General features: G+C 39.0%; 1 protein-coding gene across 1 annotated transcript in view; it reads right to left on the bottom strand.

The window, feature by feature from the left end:
• CFAP46 (cilia and flagella associated protein 46) overlaps window positions 1-21,060 on the bottom strand; it is a 178,237-nt gene that overhangs the window by 149,072 nt on the left and 8,105 nt on the right. Inside the window, exons 5-11 of the mRNA XM_075072713.1 lie at window positions 18,700-18,764; window positions 18,067-18,231; window positions 9,015-9,138; window positions 6,746-6,840; window positions 5,258-5,368; window positions 4,048-4,147; window positions 1,157-1,255 (exon numbers count right to left, since the gene is read on the bottom strand). Of these exons, the coding sequence (XP_074928814.1) occupies window positions 1,157-1,255; window positions 4,048-4,147; window positions 5,258-5,368; window positions 6,746-6,840; window positions 9,015-9,138; window positions 18,067-18,231; window positions 18,700-18,764 (759 nt within the window). The remainder of the gene's footprint in view (window positions 1-1,156; window positions 1,256-4,047; window positions 4,148-5,257; window positions 5,369-6,745; window positions 6,841-9,014; window positions 9,139-18,066; window positions 18,232-18,699; window positions 18,765-21,060) is intronic.

Here is a 21,060-nt window from a genome sequence, read left to right as displayed (position 1 = left end):
CCCCGTTTTGCCAGTGACTGCATGCCTTTAAGCAAGGGAGAATTTGGTTTGCTGGTCAAATGAAGGGAACAGTGCTTTATGGGAGGTGAGGGAGAGGTCAAACTGCTGCAGAAGGGGACAACAGACCAGTATGGTGACACTAACTCATCTCCTGAGAACCAGATGGACATAAGGGCTTAAAAGGCACAGCCGGTGTGGTGAAGCCCATTTTTACATGGAGCAGGTGGAGGCAGCGCCCACCCTTCTTCCCCTTTAGGTGGTGACCAGGTTTGGTCTAGACTTTTTATAGGCATTGTGCTAGCACACCCTTTTTAGGGGGGCTGGGAAGGATTTTTTTCCTTATTACCAAATTGCCCTAGGTGAAGTTGGGGTTTTCTTGCCTTCCCCACAGTGGCTTCGGGGAGAGCTTTGTTGACATGTGGCATGAAAGGAGTTAGGCTATATGTCGCAACTCATTATGTAAGTGTGGGGCAGATGTCCAGTGCAGGTATTCCTTACGGAAGGTGTACAGTGCCCAGATAAATGGCTTGGTAAAAGACTTTAAAAGGAGATGTTGGTCAAATGAATGGAACGGGAATGGAGAGGAGTTGGGGTTCTGATGAATGGTATAGCAGAGAGCCAACCCCCCTTTCTTATAGCCCACCTTAACCCTCCTACACGGGGGGGTGGATGGTAAGCTGCCAGCAATGGGTTGACTAGGGGACCTGGATGGAAAAAGAGAGGGTGGCTGGTGGAATCCCCCTGGGAAGTTACTCTATAAACATGGGGTTATCTCCACTGTATACTTTTATCTGCCAGGTAGTCCAAGACATCTAATAGAGCTGCAGCATGATTAAAACTATATCAAATGTCTCCTATCGTTCTTTCGGTATAACCAAACAATTTGGTTTGTTCTTGTGGAACAATATGATATGGCCCTGTTATATCGAATTGTAGATATCATGTCAGAACAGAGGATTCTATTTTTTTCACCCAATGTTCTTTTTTTCAGGCCCCTTAGAAAGATAATATATTAACATTAATGGAAAAAACTGAAAATGTTTTTTTTTTTAACCTAAAGTTGCATGAGATTGAGGCACAGAATGTGCAAATTTTGGAAAATTTAACAAAGTTAATGTTCACCTTCATATAAATAAGTGCTAATTAAAGAATATACCTCAACAACACCTTTCGTATAGGTTGCAATTTTAGTGCCAAGTTTCTGGACTTCATATTCACATTCCAGGCATTCTATTTCAATCAGTTTCCCTGGCTCCTATGAAATATAAATATATAAAATATATTTGTAAAATTAATTACAAGTATAGTGATTTAGACCCCAATCTTGCAAATAGATGTGTTAGTGAAGTCCCATGCTGTCTTGCTGAAATGAAGGATTGGAGCCACTGGAGTAAACATTATCCACCCCCCCCAATTCATACACATTGCAGACTTTGGGAGAAGCTGGCACAGGAGATGGACATGCCAGTACAGCGAGAATTCTCAAGTGGCTATCTCCAGTCATTTAAGGTTCACAAAGAGGATTTGGCAGCTAGGAGAATTCAACCCATTATGTTTGCAAAATACAGTAGAAAGGGCAAATGGAAACACCAAAGCTTTTGTGTTGATTGAAAAGGACAGGTACCTTTAATTCTCTTTCCATTAGTTTACTTCTTAGGAGTACTGATAACCCTGTTCTATTACATCTAAAATATACAATTCTCAAGAGTAAGACAAGAGGGTCAAGAATGATGGCTGATTGCTTCTGAGCTGGTACTGAACAAAATTATCTGATTTTACATGTTGGATGGGCTCCACTGCTATTGTTGATATTTGATGCAGATGTTTGCCTCTGAAAGGTGCAAAATTAAAATCTATATGAAAAATTATTCTAATAGGTCTCTCAATAGTACAGCAAGTCAGGAATTTTCTGACAACACAGAATGTCAACAGAAAATGCTGATTCATCAAAAAATGTTTTGCAGACATTTCTCTGATTCAACAAACTTTCGTCTGATCTCATTTTTCCCCCAGTGCCCACTAGCTCATTGCCCCCCTTCACCAAGCACACTTTACTCCCCAGCTCCCAGTCTCTTTGCCCAACCAGGATCAGTCTTCATACACTAGGCTCCTGCTCCCAATATACTCCCCCAGTCTATCCCCACAATGCCCTAAGTCCGACATTTAGCCCCTGCTGCATTTGAATCAGACGCTTTCTTCCACACTCTGAGTGACAGCAAGTATCTCATCGAAAGCATAGATGATCAGGCTCCCTACTCTCAGATCTAGTGCTCAGACTCATCCTGGCCCAGAGTAGCCAGAAGCAGACAGTACAAGGAAAGTGCAGGTTTGCCTCATATCCCTGGGCTGCAGTATACTCAGTCGCTCTGTGGGGATGGTGCATGCTACAACCTGCTCACATGCTGGAGCTATGAAGGGCAGGAGCATGCTCATTCACTCTGTAGGGGATGGTGCATGCACAGTTTAGTCAGTACTAGGAGCTGTGAGAAGCTCAAGCATGCTCAGTAAGGATGCAATCTTTGGTGACTTTGGGTCAACCATGATTTTTCAAAGTCTTATAACTTGGCCAAATTTTGGCAGATTTTCTTGAGGCAGTAAAAAGACACATCACTGACTGCACCCCTTGTTGCCAAATTTCAAGCTGTTATTCCAAAGCATGGGGGGTGCAAGAGCTTTCCAAAGTTTTTTTTTCCCTACCATCATTCTTGGAAATGACCAAACCATTTTGGTTGACATTAAAAAACATCAAAAAACAAAACACAACACTAAAAAAACAATCAGCCTGATGTAGACAGCTAACATGGAAAATTTCAGCCTCAATGGTTAAATTTTGGTAAAGTTACAAGCAACTGAAAACAGGGGGTTATAATGGAAATCACCAGGCAACCTTAATGGTAGTGGCTGCGACAGGTGACCTCATATATATATACACACACACACACACACTCTTTGGGGAGAGGGACATAGTTTTTGAATCTGTAAATCCTTCTCTTGCCCCACAGGAACAGCAGCTCTTCCAAACACTATAATGCCTGAGAACTTTAGGGCTCCCTATGTGCAGTGGTAGACAATAAAGGGACAGAAAGAATAAACACCAGAAGCCCCTTCAGCCAGTCTGGAGGTGAGAGCGGACAGGTAAAAACACCCATCCAGGCCAGAGGTTATAGTGACAGCATGCAGGACAGGCACACAATACTTCGCTCCAATCTCCTAGGTATACACTTTGTTTGTCACCATAATCTAATTACTACAGTATAGTAATAATTAAAACAATTAAATGTCAGGAGAAGAGGCTTGGGGAAGGAGCAGGACTCAACCCCTCAAATCCAGCAATGGAAGGGGATAGCAAGAGCAGCTGGTTTCACAGCCTATACAGACTTGTGTGTTCATTGAATGAACAGCCCTACGACCTCCCAGTACTGTGAAGAGTGACTAACCTGAGGTATGCCTTTGACAAGACCCTCTTGAACTGCTCCATACCTTAACTCTAACCAACGGCCTACCTTTGGCACAGATGAATGCCCCACTTCCCTCTCAGCAGGGCTGGAATCCACCTGCTGTATACTGAGGTTGATTACACAATATTTTATTCAAAAAGAGTGACGTGAATATTAAGTAAAATATCACTGCTTTTATAGCTTACATATAGATGGCTGACAGAATCTTCCAAAGCTGGGCTGGTTAAATCTTTTCTAAAACTGCAGACGTCATTTTGAGAGAGAGATAACTCCCACATGAGGAGTTTGGGAGGTATCCCCAATTAAGACATTCCACAGGAGACAGTTTCAAAATAGGGACAAGAATCTGTATTTAACATTTTATTTAACAAAACTATTCTTTTAATTATTGTGAGTTAAACTCTTTTCCTTCATCTTTCAGCTTTTCTCTAATTTAGGGACAGAAAATGTACGCAAGTAACTACTATTCATATTAATAAGGGTTAATTACATCAATACCTCAATGTGAGAATAAGCCTCAACGCATTACAGAATTGTTTTGAAGCATAGTTACAATAAAGTCTTAGACCAGTGTAATCCTAACACTTACTTTAATCCCAGATCTCTTCAAATCACGTATGCAATCAAACGCAAGTTGGATACAGTTTAACTTCAAAGAAAGACGAGCCAATTCTAGAAGCAAAGGAATTCTGCAAAAATAATGAAATCATTAAAAGATCATTTGTCTCATACAATTAACTTGATATAATTCCTTGATTAAGGTGATAAATCTCACTTGGATTTCTCTAAGGTATCAGAATTAATACTGCAGGCCATTGCAATTTAATACTAGCACTATACATAATCAATACAGCAAACAGTAAATTAATTAAGAGCAGGCTAACTGATCAATACTAAAATGTAACTGTCTGTGAGAAATTATCAACCAGTGACAGGGTTTTAATGGGATCCTGCAGGGATCGGTTCTTAACCCAAAACTATTTCTTATCATCATCTTCACTGATCTGGAAGAAAATATAAAATAATTGCTGATAAAGCTTGCAGATAACACAAAGAAGGCAAGGTGGCAAATAATGAGGTCAAATCATTGATATTGAGCGATCCAGGTCAGTTGGCAAACTTGGTGCCATCAAATGTCATGCATTTCACTACAGCCAAACGTAAGGTTGTATATCTTGGAACAAAGAACGTAGGTTATGCTTACAGGAAGGGGACTGCATTCCAGAAAGCTGTGACCCTAAGGAGGACTGAAAGATAATCAAAGGAACATGAACTTCCAGTGCAAATAACGGCTAAAATAACTAAGATAGTACTTGGATGGATTAAAAGGAGAATATCAAGCATGAAGAGTAAGAAGAAGATATTACCTTTGTATACAACATTGGTGAGACCACTGCTGGAATACTGGGTCCAGTGTGGTGTCTGCACTTCAGAAAGCATGTTGAAAAATTAGGGAGGGTTCAGAAAAGAGCTGGAATGGTTTAGGTCTGGAAAATTGTATTAAATTGAGAGACTAAATAGCTCAATCTATTTAGTTTATCAAATACAATGTTAAAAGAAGATGTAATCATGGTCTATAAGTATCTACACAGGGAAAAGATATTTGATACTACAGGGCTGTTTAATCTAGCAAAAGTGGACCTTGATCCCTCATTTGAACATCTAAGTGCTGTTGCAAATAATGATGATTAAGAATAACCGCTTTCACAAAGATCAACAGAAATTCTGCTATGAACTTCAATGGGAGCAGAATCAGGCTCATCATGAACTTTCAGAGGACTATGACCAATAAAACTTACTTTTCATCAAGAACTGAAATCGAAGAATCCTCGTCATACTGTTTCAAAAGTTCAAACACAGTATTCAGACTTGTGGTGGCTTCTCTTGGAAACTCATTTGTATCCAATTGTCTGCAATTATATTAAATACTAATGATTATTAAATCAGAAAAATAAATATTTCAAATATTTTTCTGTAACACTTTGGGTACACCTACACTGCAAAAAAACTCCTGAGGCAGTGAGTCTCCGAGTCTGGGTCAACTAACTTGGGCTTGTGTGGCTCATACTGTGGGGCTAAAATTATCACTGTAGACTTTCAGGCTCTGGGGCTGTGGCCTGGGCTCTGAGACCTTCCCTCCTCACTTGGTCTCAGAGTCCAAGCTTTAGCCCAAGCCTGAATGTCTACACTGATAAATTTAGTCCCACAGTGCAAGCCTTGTGGGCTCAAGTCAGTTGACCCAGGCTCTGAGGCTCACTTCTGTGGGTTTTGGTTGTTTTTTTTGCTCTGTAGTGTATTTTATGTCCCCATACCACAGTAATGTTTCTACTTCAACATCTAAGTGGAATGTACTGCCGCTTATTGTAACAGAATTATTCAAAATGAAAGTAAACGTAGCAACATGGCAAGAAATAGCTAAGGATTCCGAAGAAATAAGATGCCATATAAGAAAATATCCACATGAACAGCATACGCTTGGATATCTTGAATTATCTGGATTCAAACGGAATCCGGAATCCGAAAAAATGTTTTCAATCCCAAACGAGAAGAAAACTTCAGAGTGAGAGAAATGTTAGAGATGGAGGATGAAACTGAACATATGGGCAAGGAAAAGGGGCTCAAAGAAAAGAGTGCTCAATTCCGCTCTTATTTACATAAGCAAAAGTTATTCCAGAATTACCTCTATCTACATAAGAATAGAATTTGCCCTTAAATGAATGGCTCTTTGGTTGAGAAGTAGGGAAAATTATGTGGTTAACTTTTTGGGACCATAGCTTAGTTGTGTTTGGCAGGTGCTAAGAGAAAGCAAAGTCTAGATGCCTGTGTTTTGTTTTAAAATTTTTAAAAGCTATAGGTGATAATTTCTCCCTTTATGACTTGCCCCCTGTATTTAAGATGCGACTTCCACAATTCTCTCTCTCCTCATTTAAGATTGCAGTTATCAGTACTCAGCTACATTTATACAATGATGACTTTAAGACATCTTTAAATTCCCTCAGTTCTGGGGCCTCAGCATAATTTTCACACAATGGCACATTATCCCAATGGACCATTTCACCTCTTTCCCTTGTGGTAGGTGCTGAGAGAGGGGTGGCATTGGATCCATCATGGCTTCTCCACACCACCCAGATTTCCAGGATTCCTTTAGGCGAGAGGATTCCTCGAGTGGTCAGCTAAGTTGGTTTTATAAGCTGCTTTGTGCCACCAGAGCAGGAGCTAGGATCTGGCTTTACATATTTATTATCAGAAATCAACATTCAAAAGGACAGATGGATTCCAATACTTACGATTTTATTGTTTGAATTTTATAAATGACTGACAAACTGATAGAGCTTTGTATATCTTCCTCTATCTGGGAAGTGTTCATTAGTCTGTGATGCACCTACAAAAATTGTAACAAAATAAGTCACCATTTTATTAAACCACAAAGAACAGGTCCTTAGCTAGTGTAAATTAATGTAGGTTCATTGACTACATTTTTCCTTCCATAGATTTTAAGGCCAGCAGCGACCATTGCGATAATCTAGTCTGACCTCCTGCATAACAGGCAAGAATATTTTACATGCTAGGGCTATGCCAATTTATGCCACCTGAGGATTTGGCTCATTAAGTGAAACGTCTGCATACTATTAGGATTTGATTTAAAGTACTAACTAAAGCATTTATTTAAAAGCTGTGATTCTGAAACAGTCTGCACCAGGTACTGTGGATGAACACTGTACCTCTACCATCACACACCTGTATATTTATATACCATTAACCACAGCACACAAATTCATCTGCTCTGATTTACCCTGATTTACTGCCTGTTGTACTCACCTTCCACATGCCAACAAACATGACCACCTCAACTTCTCTCACACCTCACCCTATTACTCCGTCCCCCCAACCATCTCACCCTTTCTTCCTCCTATTTGTGAGGAAGGCTTAGCTTCCCTCTATCCCAAATAGACTTTTTGGTTATTTTAAAAGCTCTTCCATTTCTGGATTACCTTTCTTCAATCTCTTTATCTCCTTCCTGACCCATCTCTCACTCAAGAATTCTCTATGTTTATCCCCTGCAGAGTATTTTTCCTCATGCAATGTTATTTAAAAGCTGAATGGGGTACATGGCTCCTGGAATCAATTATGCTATTACTAAAGCACTAAAGGGAGGGCAAAGCTTGGTGGCACTGCTTAGACATTCAATCCAGGTGCAATTTTAAAACCATTTTACGTTCATTTTAAGGCTACTTCTAGGCTGATTCTCTCAACAGTGTCTCCGAACAGCTAACAATGCACAGTCTGGCTTTGCCTCCATTTTACTGCTTCATTAATATCACAACTGTAAGGAGTCCTGCACCCATTTTAAAGATTTGTGATCTATTCCTCCATTTTGTAATCCCTCCCTGGGGTATGAAGTCTTGCCAAACAACAAGGATGTGAAGAGCTCAGAATTATTAACATCAATTAATGGACATGAGTTGAGATCTCATAGTCTCCTAGTTCACACGCAGTGCATCTAATCCTAGGCCAATCAGGATTTTGAAGATGAAGAGAATCCATCAGTGGCACACTGAAGTGAGATGCTGGGGAACATGCATAGTGCCGGTGCAATGGTATTCAATTTTAGCAGTAAGCCTCTAGCAAGCTCTATTAAGCAGAATGCAGATTGCAAGTGGCGATTTTTAACAATTTGAGACTTGGCCAAATCTAAATGGATTTTAAGGGAGACCACATGAGGTACTTCTGTGACGTCGAACATTCCATTGCCAAATTTCAGTTCTGTTGCAAACCATGGAAATGTTACAGCTCCCAAAACAATGTTTTGGAAAATTTTGTATAATGGGAAATGTAAGGCACACTTATTAAAGAACGGTCCTATACACGTATGTTCATTCATTCATTTCCCCAAACACTTTCGATGCTCTGGAATTTTTGCCTTTTAAAACAGGAATTTCTCATATTTAAATCGTTTAACTTGAGTTACTTTATTTATGAGCTAATAAATGCAAACTAAGCTAATTAACATAATGGATGAGGAAGAGATTATTAACCCAGGTTATGCTTATTAAGTTATTAACAGAGTATCCCCAAATATTATTATTAGCAGTAGATATCCCTATAATATTGTTTTATAAGAATAACATGGTGTAAAAATCTAGTGACATTACCCAAGGGCTGATGTTGCCCACAACAGCAAAATGAACAATTATGCAAATTATTTTCACTGTTGATATCTGCTTTTGTCGTACATCAGCTCTATGTTGCTTTACCTTGCGTTATTTGTTATTTCAGTTATACTCAAAGTTCTGCAATTTCTGATAAATGGAAAAGAGAAATTCAATAATAAAATTTACCAGAAACTGCATTCTGGGATATTTTGTGATCTTTATATTTTGTGACAAACCACTTTTATAGTGCTGAAATCCTTTATTTATGATGCTGGCAAAACTCTCACTGACTTCACATGGCATTTTGCTAGTTCTGGAATTAAATTCTGATCCTTAATTTAAAAATTATAGATTAGATAAATACAGATATAAATATATAGAGACATATATATTTTTAAATTACCATTAGGGAAAATATATGTTGGTATTTATCTGGAACATTATTTTTAATGAATGCGGCTGCTGTAGATGAAAAATCCACTGCTTCTTTCACTTTCGAAGCATCCAAGAAACATTCAAGTAGCTCTCTGCAAGTCAAAGAAAAATATATTATATTAAACATCTAATAACACTTTTTGTTATCTAAAGAAAATTTCAGTTATTTACATTCTATCGGGAGACTTAATAGATTCATGCTTCTCCCAGAAGAGCTGCATGCACCCCATTACAGTGCTATACAGAAGAATGGTACTATAAGGCAATAATTTCCAAACAGGAGGTTAAACTACAGATCTCCTAGCTCCAAGCCCTTTCTTTGTTAACAATACCTTACTGCTTTTATCTTCTATTTAATGCAGCATTTTCAAAATCACAATTACCAAATTTTCTCACATGACTAGATTTGACAGTTTTTTGAATACTGTACTTTTCAATCAAAGAATTAAATTAAAAAATGCAGAAACTGTGAAATCAAATGAAACAAGCTGGTAAAACATTTCAGTGTGCTGTGTCTTTGGATTTCTTTTTCTCTGCCTGATGAAAGGATTGGACTCCCAAAGCTGTGAAGTGAGATAAATCACTATTCATGGCAGGAGTTGGATGAAGTCTTACCTGTTGCATTTTTCAGTATTTTATCAGGATTTAACAAGTAGAGACCCAATGTTAAGTCTTAAATAACATATTTTAACATTCCTATCAAATAAAAGTAAATGTAAAAGATAAAAAGATTAATGCAAAGAGACTACTACTACTCCTGCAGGATATACATATAATAGGCATTCACAAGTTTCCCCAACATTCCCCAAAGCAGATATTTTGGTATAATGTGATTTATTCATACCAGGCTATTTTTCACAGCCTTTAGCTTAACATTTGCAATATTTCACGGTTGGGTTCAACTTTTCATTTCCTCCCAGGGTCCACTTAAAAAAAGAAAAAAAAAGAGCCACGCTATAATACAATAAAAGATAATATCAGATGTACAAGGGATCATGTTACATAATGTTATTCCTCCCCTCCCCAGACTTAGTGGTAAATCTCCCATTGATGTCAATGGTGCAGAATCAGGACCCAAGTAAATGAGTGCATAATCAAAATATTTTAAATTGTGTAACAGTTTAAAGACTATAACTAAGGGCCAAATTGTGCCCTGTCTGGTACAGCAACAGAGGGGCACAATGCAAAGCACCTCCATACAACCTTGTGCAGACTACGCCCCATCTCACAGAGGTAGATAGGAAGGGATAGATGGGGGGAACTGGGAGGAGTCTTAGCGCCAGCCCCTCCCTAACACCCCTGCTAGAGTAGCTGTGTCAGCACAGAAGGGAACATATGTTGCACTGAATATATACCACAAAAAGAATAGGAGCACTTGTGGCACCTTAGAGACTAACAAATTTATTTGAGCATAAGCTTTCATGGGCTACAGCCCACTTCTTCGGATGCTGCAGCCCACGAAAGCTTATGCTCAAATAAATTTGTTAGTCTCTACGGTGCCACAAGTGCTCCTGTTCTTTTTGTGGATACAGACTAACACGGCTGCTACTCTGAAACCTGAATATTTACCTGCACTGTTTACTCACTCACTGGAGCAGTGGGGAGATGAGGAAGGAGACTGTGATTGAGTAACAAATCTTCCTCCTGGGTCACACATGGAGCAATGAAACATCATACTGTCCCTTGCTCTGGGCTTCACTCCAAGCCATAACTGTCTTTACATTAGAAGAAAACTCAGAGGAGCAGCAATTTAATCCAAATTCTCAGAATGAAATGTTTTCTGATTTTGATCGCAAACTCCACAACAGAATATACCTCCGTCTTGGGAGAGACCATTTCTTTAAATTCAGTGTTTATTTTTTTGCAAGTACAGTGGAAGCACATTACAGCTTGTCCTACTGTACTGCTGTATTAGCTCGTGATAAATGGTGTTTCTGTGGTGGGGAGAGGAAGAAATCAAACACTGATTTATTGCTTTCTTTAATATGAAAACTGGAAAAAATATGTGAAAACAGAATGTATTTATCTATAGTATAATTTCCCACAGCCTTGTACTTTTTGCCTCTAGCTGGCTGGAGTCCAATATTCTAATTGCTCTCCAGCTATTCCATTTTTCTTTTACTTCACAAACAAGGAAAGTAGGCCTTTACCTAGAAATACTCTTAACACATGCATAACTTTAAGCCTTTTAGCCTTTGCTCTTATTTAAGTCAACAAAATTAATCATGAACTTAAAATTATGCATCTGCTTTGCTGGATCAGCGCTTTAATGAGTTTGAAAAAATGACAGCTGTTTAGTTGGCCTAGTAGCATGAGGAAGAATTGGTAACTGAAGTGCAGGAAATTTTAAATTGAGCTAAATTCACGGGGAAGGGCAACAAAAATTTAAATCAGATCAGAGGTATTTTAGAATGGATTTTTTGTTTGTTTTTAAGAACTTGCTTAGGCAGAACCAAGAAATGGTTAAGTTACTTGACAATAGGTCTCCTTACTCCCACACACTCTATATCTAGAGTAGCTACGCTTTCATCTTACCTGTATTGTTTTGGCTCCTGTGAATATTGTTTAAAGGATCATTCTAGTTTCCTACTCTGTGGCCCTGGCGGGACACAACAGAACTGCTAAGTTCCACTGCATAAAGTGGAGGTGCACAGTCCTTGAATGTTGTGAAGTCCAACTCCACCTGAATTTCCTGTGCAACAGTTAGCAGAGGAAGGCCAAAGCATCAGATGCTACATTGACCATCCCACCCTCTCTGCCTTGGAGGGCACCATGTTAGGGCCATTAGATGGGTGGGGGGGACACTTTCCAGAAGGGGGAGACCAGTTTTTGAGTGAAAACAGCTTCGTAAAACATACCAGTGGTAGCATGAGTGGAACCCAAGAGTTTTAAAAGAATAGGCAGAAGGTCCCAGACTCACTGATGTAGCTTTTTAGCAAATCTTGGAACACACTGGAAATTCTAAAGAACTGGAACACTGTGCAAATATTTTAAAAGGCTATACAGAATGGCCTGATTAACTATGGGCCGGCTAGTCTGGCATTGATCTCAGGCACAGTTTTGGAAAAGCTGATAAACAATCTAATCAGTAAATAATTAAAAGACAGTATTATAATTAAAGTTAAACATGGTTTTATGGAAAATAGTCTTTACTTTATCAACCAAATTTGTGATCTCATCAAAAATATCAAGTTTATTTGTCATAATAGGCTTCTGTGAGACATTTGACTTAATACTGCATTCCATTCTAATTAAAATATTAGCTCTACACAAAATCAATGTAGCACATATTAAATTAATTAAAAACTAGCCAACAGATAGATCTCAAAAACTGTAATAAGGAAAATTATAATCCAGTGAGGATACCTCTAGTGTCAGAGGCTCATTAATATTCTTTGCCAGGAGGGCCTGGAATTCCCTGTAGTGTCTTTTGCTCATATTGCTAAGATCAATTACATTCAAAAAAGGAGTGCATTTTGAAACATATTTTAACAAATTAATTTTGTAGCCTTGTTGGCTAATGCCCAGACCTATTCATTGATGGTATTTAGGGGACATCAGAGATAAAAAGCTTTTTGTTTCGCTTCTTAAGGAAGGTCTTCAAAGTAGGTAGAAAGTTCTCATTTTCTCAATACTTAAATCCTGGTTTAGTTACACAAGCGAGCTTCTCAGTTTGTGCTTATTGCCCACACCTCTGTGGTGGAGAGGGTGAATGACTGGACAAAAGACCACAGGAAGTGACTATAAGCCTTTTTTGCTTTCATCACACTGGCTTTCACTTTCTCCCAAAAAGAGAATTTTACTCCTCAACTTTCTGCTGCACTTCATTATAAACGCCAGAAAAATGCAGTCATGAATATTTGTGCACATCTATGCCCAAGGTCTGGCATTGCTACCCATTTGGGGGTTGAGGCAGAAGGGAGAACTCATTTTCTCTCTGGGAGATGAGGCCAGATATTTGAGACCTATAGCCATTAGGACTGTCTGGGATGGCATCAACATACTTGAATGGAAGACCCTACACAGACAGTGGGAAACCTTATGACCAAAGATTAGCTGCAGAGGCAGCTGAACATGTGAATATAGCATGGCTGGAGCTGGAGAATAAAGACAAGGTAATGGGTGGCTATATTAAAAGCTGAGCTCTCAAAGACACAGACACATACCTGGAGCCAAAGACAAAGGAACAGAGCAGAGAAGAGGAGCCAAGATGTTTTCACCAGCAGCATGCCTCCAGGGAGCCCTGGCCTGGCGTTGGCCAGTCTGATCTCTGTCTGAACCTTACCTCTCTTTGCTAACCTAAGGACTTTCAGAATTTATATGGCAGGGGACTAATAAATGGTTACCCTGTTTTGAAAAGGCTGGCTAGTATTGCTGCAAATATGTATGGAGAGCATTGCACCCTGAAGGAGTACAGTACTAGTCTCCCATAGGAGTCTGGCTTGGCTGGATTCGCTGCAGGGAGACACAGAGAAAGACAGGGATACTGGTGCCCGAAGGCTCAGTTTCAGAGCCTTAGAGGCTGAAGAACCATGTGTGTCCTTGGGGTCTGTCTGGCACACTAAAGAGGTCATTCCCAAGGGCCTGGTTACAGAATGGTCATAGACCAAAGCCTGTAGATCCATGATACCTGACCAGTCTGAAAACAAATAAGAGAACAATTTGTCAGTTTCTGTTGTCTTACTGGCTCTTTTTTGGCAGGGATAATCTACGTTCTTGGCACTTTGTTCCTGCCAGCTTTCATTGGTATGCAAAGATTAGTAGTGCTGTTCCTTTATTGGCCCTCTGATATACTGGCTCATCCAGACAAGGCGCAGTTTGTTTGGGATCAGAAAGCCCAGCTGACAAAGAAATTCAATAAAGTTATTTGTACATACATGAAACTAGTGACATTTCGGAGGCTGATCACATTGGTAGAGTGTGCAAAGGGAATGAATGTGCCCAGGAATAGCCAACTATTCTTCAGTTTTAGAGGTGGTTGGCTAAGGTTTCTGGGTTTTATGACTCAGGCCCTATCCAGGAGATTCCTAGAGTCATGACTGACAGCTGCCAACACTAGACTGGATAAACTCAGAGTGCATCACCCCAGACCCTGAATTGGGAAGCTAGGTTGCCCGTGGGAAAAGGGTTTACCTTTTTTCAACAGCTGCCATCTGTGGTAGCTATGTCTTACATGGGCAAGGCACAGTTCAAGCTATGGAAGCAGGCTGATACCTAAATGAATTTTCTGCCACACCCCAAAAAGCATAAAGATTTTAAGAAGATTATCTGTCAGAGTGTGGACACAGCCAGGCATCTGGTGCACAACATCTTATGATGTTAGAAACACAATAATGAGGGTGACCAGGTAAAGTGTCAGAGACGGTTTATAAAAATATTATTACAGAAAATTCCCACATTTGTCACACCTGGTAAATGGAAGAGCCAAAAAGGCCACAAAAAGATCAAGGGAGAAATGAGGCAGAAATACATCATGAGCTCAAATAGTTTGCAAAATGGTCATCTCAGGAACTGCTGCAACAATGACAGTCAATGAAAATGGGGCAGCACTGGAACAGTTAGTTGGCGCACATATGGAACAGCTTCCACCAATTCTGTGGGCAAAATCCTAAAGAGCATTTGGAGTTTATACTTGGTCTTATTCAGGGTATCTATATATGATAGTTCACTATGGTGGATATCTGGATAATCAGCGGGTTGTTTTTTTTTTTTAACATCACTGCATTCATTTAAGACTTTCCTTATCACTGGCCTAGGGCAAAAATAACATATTTCTATGTTCAGTTCTACAAATCTTCAAATGAAATACTAATCTATAGATAGAATTACAAATGTCAAACAACTACAATTTCTCCATTCTTGTTTTTCCTCATAGGCAATAAATCAGTTGGAAGAAGTTCCTTGTGTTGTCTGTCTTAAGCATTGCAAAGGCACCATGGCATCTAAGCACTGAATATCTTTCAAATCTTTTGAAAAATGTGACAATGTGGGTACCATTAACCTAGCTTCAATTCTGCTTTACGCGGTAAGTTCTAGAAAAACGCACTGAAGATGATTTTCTACCTAAAACATTTTTTTCTCTTTGCTCCTACTGTTTTTCTTATTTATTTTTGTGAAGACTTCTGATGTCACTTGCTTTTCATAGAATTAAAAATGAAGCAAATCTACTCGCATTCTGAGCAGAATTATTTTCAACACTCTTTTTTCTGAAAGTGTCTTAGTCTATGTACACTCTTCAACCCAGAAAGACCCTGAGAAAGTACTTTTCAACTCTATTGAACTAAAATGGAAAAAGGATCAAGGCACTTTCACTGAGAACACCAGATAACCTCCCTGTTAAAACCCAGGGCTATTAGCTCAAGCAACCAAGCCAATCTCAATTGTGGAAGTCCCAGAGAAGTGGTCTTTTTGGTAGGACCCCATACCGTTAAAGGAATTCATTCTTAGACTTATTTTGTTGGAATCCACTGTTGTGACCAGCTAAAAACTGCTTTAAAATAATATTTAAATATTATCCAACCACATAATTTCCCCTTTAACACAGGAAATCTATAGGAGCAAATTTTTCAAAACTGGCTTCCACCTGTCCTCAAAATACACCTTTCAGTGTCCTTTTTGAGCACTAATACTTAGGAGCATGAGAGACGGAATTCACACACACACAAAACACATTCAAATTCCATTTACATCCCACTGTTAGTGCCAGAAAAGCATGCATGCAGATGTCCCCACACGCAAAACTTCAGATTAAGGTCTCTGACAATTTAGACAGTGAAATAACATTTGGAACGCATCCACTGGGCATTGTTTAAACTAGATTCTGCATGGGAGTACTACAACTTCCATGCATCTTTCTACTGTTCTCATTGCATTTAAATGCATCCGAAACCAAAACAACAAAAACCACCACAACAATAAACATATAACAAAATCCCATATTTTTACCTATCTTTTTAAGTGACATTCCAGCCTTATTTCATATTGAATTTCCCTGTACAAGCAATATGGACTTTTTAGATACCTTTAATATTTGCATCTCTGAAACGGAGATGATTATAGACTATATGGAACTACATTAGAATTTTTTTATTATGAGCATCAATAGTTAAATATTCTGCCCACAGTTAATTGTATAACCTAGTGCTCATTACTTCAAATACTGAACAGATAAGATGTACAGGAAAAACCTGAAAGTTATATAAATATGAAAAAAATCATCTGGTTTAAATCTGAGCTATGGCACTAGGGAACTTTTCAGAATGCCAAAATTACTAATTACTTCTCCCAGTGCCATATGACTTAAAATATAGGGTCTCTGAAATTAACTATTGAAATGGCTGAACATCACAGTAAGTTCCTCTGCTACTGTCGGGGAAGATCAAAATTGATGGTTTAAATCTAACAACATGGTATCTGAAGTTCTTTCCCTTCCTTAGTCTTTTGGCTCCTGCTTTGGAGAAGAGGGTTGCTACAGAAATTGCAGAAGCTATGACAGCACTGCTAATGTTCATGCCAAAGGCCCTGTTAAGAAAGATGCGGATCAAAATTTAGCTTTAGAGAATAATTAGAATGAGACCTTCTTCTTTTATACTGTGGCTTTGTTTCAAATTAGTAAGAAAGAACCTTTAAGATACCATGGTAGAAAAATGCTACTAATACTCATAAAAAATAAAAGCTTAAACAGAATCAGATTACTTTGATGAGAATTTACTTCTAATATATAATCCACTAATACATGCATGAATTTTACATGGCAAAATGAGTTCACATATTTTACAGTCATAAAATGTGCTGTCTGATATTGAAGAATAATGCTTATACCCAAGGATGTCTCAGAAATATTATATCTCAGTTAGTGTACTAACAAATGATGCATGGTTGATCACACGGATGAAAAAAAAACACATACCTCAAGTGACTGAGCACTAGTATTCATTTGTGTGCCTTTTACTCTAAAATTTAGTATTTAGTATACATTTTCCAAGTGTCATTCACCAAACACATTTATTTCATGAAATTTCATTTTGAAGTACAGCTACATTAAATAGGAGAAAAAGTTAATACGAAAATTAACCTTTCACAAATTCACTTGACCTTTCACTCGTTCATCTGAGAGAAAGAGAGCACCTCTGGCTACTGGCCAGACAGCACTTCAGGGCCTTCTTAGCTATGCAGCCAGAGACTGCCTCTAGTTTTCCTCCTTGGTGACATCTAAATAATGGCAGTTTGGATGTCAATTTTTCAGGGGTTAAGTCATACATTCTGCCAAACCCAATTACCATATAAGGCAATCGGGCAAAAAAGAAGGAAACCAGAAGTACTGAATATGCGCCCCTCTCACTCTCCGGCAGAGACAGCAACCTCCCATCTTCTCCAAGAAACAGGGGACAAGAGACATGTCTATTGTCCCAATCTAGGCTTGGGATTTTTACCTGAAGAAAAATGGTTCCTAAACCATGATGTAGCTAGTTTGTCTCCTAACCTAAAAAGACACACATAACAGTTAATTCAGCACCACAACTGATTTAATCCAAGAGTTACAATGGCTCAGACTGGAACTGACTAGATATAGGCAATAAAAATTTCCTTCCAAGAGTAATTCCACAACTCCCTTACACACAGGGATTTTTAAAATATATATTTTGACCATACGAAGCGAGACAACCTGTTGCAGAGACAGTGACTATAGCTTTCTAACTCTTGTCACGTGTCAAATCTGTGGATGTCATTTCCATTTTAACCACAATACAAATATCAAACTGGAGTATCTTTCGTACTATATATACAGGTTTTATTAAAGAACAGTTAAGGGGTCTAACTGGGCAGTCCTCTCTACACAATTACTGGTCCATGTACTAATTATGAAATTCTGCTCTATGATTTACAAGTTGTACCATACTCACAATATATTTAGAATAAGATTTAACATGCCAGTTTGTGATCAAAGATAACCATAAATGGGAGCTACATGCACAAAAGGACTACAGGACCCTGGTCCTAAAATAACAGTTCAAACTTACATCATGAGTTCTGCTCGCCATTGCTTGTCTTCCTCTTCAGCTTGATTTAATGCTGTTACAATCTGAGATAGGCTCGGAATAAGAAGGTAGCGGAACCCAGACTTAAGATATGGCCTTACAACCTGCCAGTAAAGGACTGAGGCATTATATATCAAAAAATAATATCTGAAAAACAAGAAATAGAATTTTATAACCTGAGATAAACATATTTAAAAGTCTCTTTATGTAGATTCTAAACAACACAAGCAGGGACTGCATCCTTCTATTGTTTGTATAGCACCTACCATCCTGACTGAGGACAGAGGGCACCTCAGGAATACATCAATGAGAGCTAACCCTGTGCTGTCCTTCTCACCAGCAGAGTTATAAAATGGAGGGACATAAGCAGCCACATATATCATATTAAAGCACATTTATATTCATCCTGTCACCTTAGTATTGTATTTTTCATTTGGTGGAAGCACTAGTGTTGTTACAGAAAAGGAGGAGGACTGAGACAGATATGCTCCACAAAAAGATCTGTGTTACCCAGAGACCCACAAAATGGAAGTACAAGAAGCAATTATCTTAAAAAAAACTAGGTCAGTAACACTGTTGAGATTTGGAACTGTAACCCCCATCAGATAGTTTTACCTTGGATCATGTATTGCAAAGTCTAATGCTTTCATCAGGTACATCACAAATTTCTCAAACTTTTCCTTAAAAATAACAAAAAATTGTTAAAGCTCGTTTGACAAAGGTAGTTATTAATCACTGTCATATTACTAACAATTTTCAGCTTATTATCAAATTATTATTATTGCTACAGGTGGGGCTGCCAGTACCATATAATATTAAGGTTGTCTAATGTTTTCCATTAATAAAGACCCTACTACAGCTGCTTATAACATTGCCAAACTTTAATCATTTAGGCTGAAATTTTTGTTGACAGATGTTTAGAAAATTTCAGCTTAAAACATTCCTTACATAAAGGCCACTCTTCAGCATCCCTCCCCCATTCCAGGGGGGTCAGTCATTTCCAAGAACAAGGACAGCCTGTACCCCATGTTCAACACTTTTATAAGATTATGATATATTTTGTACAAAGTATCATTGTAAACTCATACTCTGCTGAATATTATCATTCTGTTGAGATATATGTAGCAACACTATGTGTAAAGTTGTAAGTTTCTACTATATGATTGTTACTGAAATATATTGTAATATCAGGTAACACCCACAAACCAGTTTCTGGTTACACTATGAGGCTTTTAGTGACACTGCTGTGCAGCTACAGCCTTGCCGCTAAAAGGCATGCAGTGTAGCTGCTGTTTGTCAGCAAGAAAGCTCTCCTGCCGACAAAAAGCTTCCACCTCCCATGAGCGGCCCTGGCTTTGTTGACAGGAGAGCACTTCTGCTGACAAAGAGCTATTCACACCGGCACTTTTTGTCAGTAAACCTTTTGTCCTTTGAGGGGGGAGGGGATTAACATCTCTGAATGACAAAAGTTTTGCCGACAAAGTGCCAGTGTAGACAAAGCCTTAGAAACAAAGACCCACTAGCACACCAGCAAGGTGTTAAGGGGCCATTACCTACTTAACTGTCTATTTACCAGCAGGGGGAAGGTATAAACGAGAAATTTACATTGCATCACAGGAATGTTTCAAAACTCAAGTCCACAACGGACTGCCTGTCACCATGACTCAGCAAGGATGTTTCTAGCACAAGAAACTGAGTTAGGAAGGGGGAGAAAAAGACTTGACCTCTCCCCTTTTCTCTGCTTATGTCATTAATGAACACCTGAAGAGTTCAACTAAGGGGGGAATGGTCCCTAGCTAGAAAAGAAATCCAGCCTGTGAACTGTTGCAGTTTACAGTGAGAGAGACATTTTGGTTCTGAGTTCATTTAGATATTAGCATGTGGTTTTATTTCTTTTGTAACCAATCCTGGTTTATATGCATCTATACATGTAAAACAATCTATCTTTCCGTAGTTAATAACTTTATCTTAACCAGTGTGTGTTTGGATTAAAGTGTGTGGGGAACCTCTACTTGAGAATACAAGATTGATGCATTATCACTTCCCAGTGTTGGAATGATGGACTATCTATGTATCTATGAACTTGTACTGTCCAGGAGAATACTGAGCAGTGCCAGATGCACATTTTTGGGGAACAAGGCTGGGACTAAGGATTTGTGGGTAGTTCATGCCTGGCTGGGAGAGCACTCATGTATTTAGCTGAGAGTGAATTTACATGCTGAAGGCTGAGTGACCAGACAAGGAGTGGCTGTTCTGGAAGTAAAGCAATGTAAAAGACACCCCAAGCTAGAGATTTCTGGAGACATCGCTGTTGAACAGTTCAGATTGTACCCTGGGGAATCTGATACAGGGAAAATACATTTTTTTTGCTCACTTTAAAATTCTGGTGACCTTTTATTTGAAAGGCTTTGGTAAGTCTATGCTTTGTACAAAGTAGTTGAAATTTGGAATGGGGGGTGTGTGCAGAAGCGTGGCCTTTGTGTAAGGAATGTGCCTTTTTTCATCCCTGGAAAAACCCACTCAAATTTGGCCAAGTTATAAATCTTTGAAAAGTCACCGTTCGAACATGCTAAGTAGCAACTTGTTAAATTTCAAAGATTCCAGCTATGCTTGTCATGCTCTAACCCAGGGCTGTGCAAAACTTTCCCTGTAATGGGAAAGAGCTTTAAGCTGAGAACCTGAACTGAGTGCAGGGACCCTATCAATGACCCTGTGCCTGGATGAGGAGAAAGCTCCCTGATTCAAACTCAGAGGGGACAAGACTGTACCGAGGGGAGTGAGGATTGTGGGGAGTAGATTGGGACAAGACATCTGGAAGGCTGGGACTGGATGCTTGGAGGAGAAAGGGAAACTAGGACTGGGAGTTGGGGTAGAGGGAGAGACTAAGGCCAGGTCTACACTGCGACTTTAAATCGGTTTAATGGCCGATATACCGATTTAACGCTGTATCCATTCACATGACGTCGTCATTAATAT

This window comes from Chelonoidis abingdonii, chromosome 15, assembly GCF_003597395.2.
Source record: "Chelonoidis abingdonii isolate Lonesome George chromosome 15, CheloAbing_2.0, whole genome shotgun sequence".
In the NCBI taxonomy this organism is placed as follows: domain Eukaryota; kingdom Metazoa; phylum Chordata; order Testudines; family Testudinidae; genus Chelonoidis; species Chelonoidis abingdonii.
Note: the sequence above shows the minus strand (reverse complement) of the source record. Positions and strands in the feature narration are given on the sequence as shown.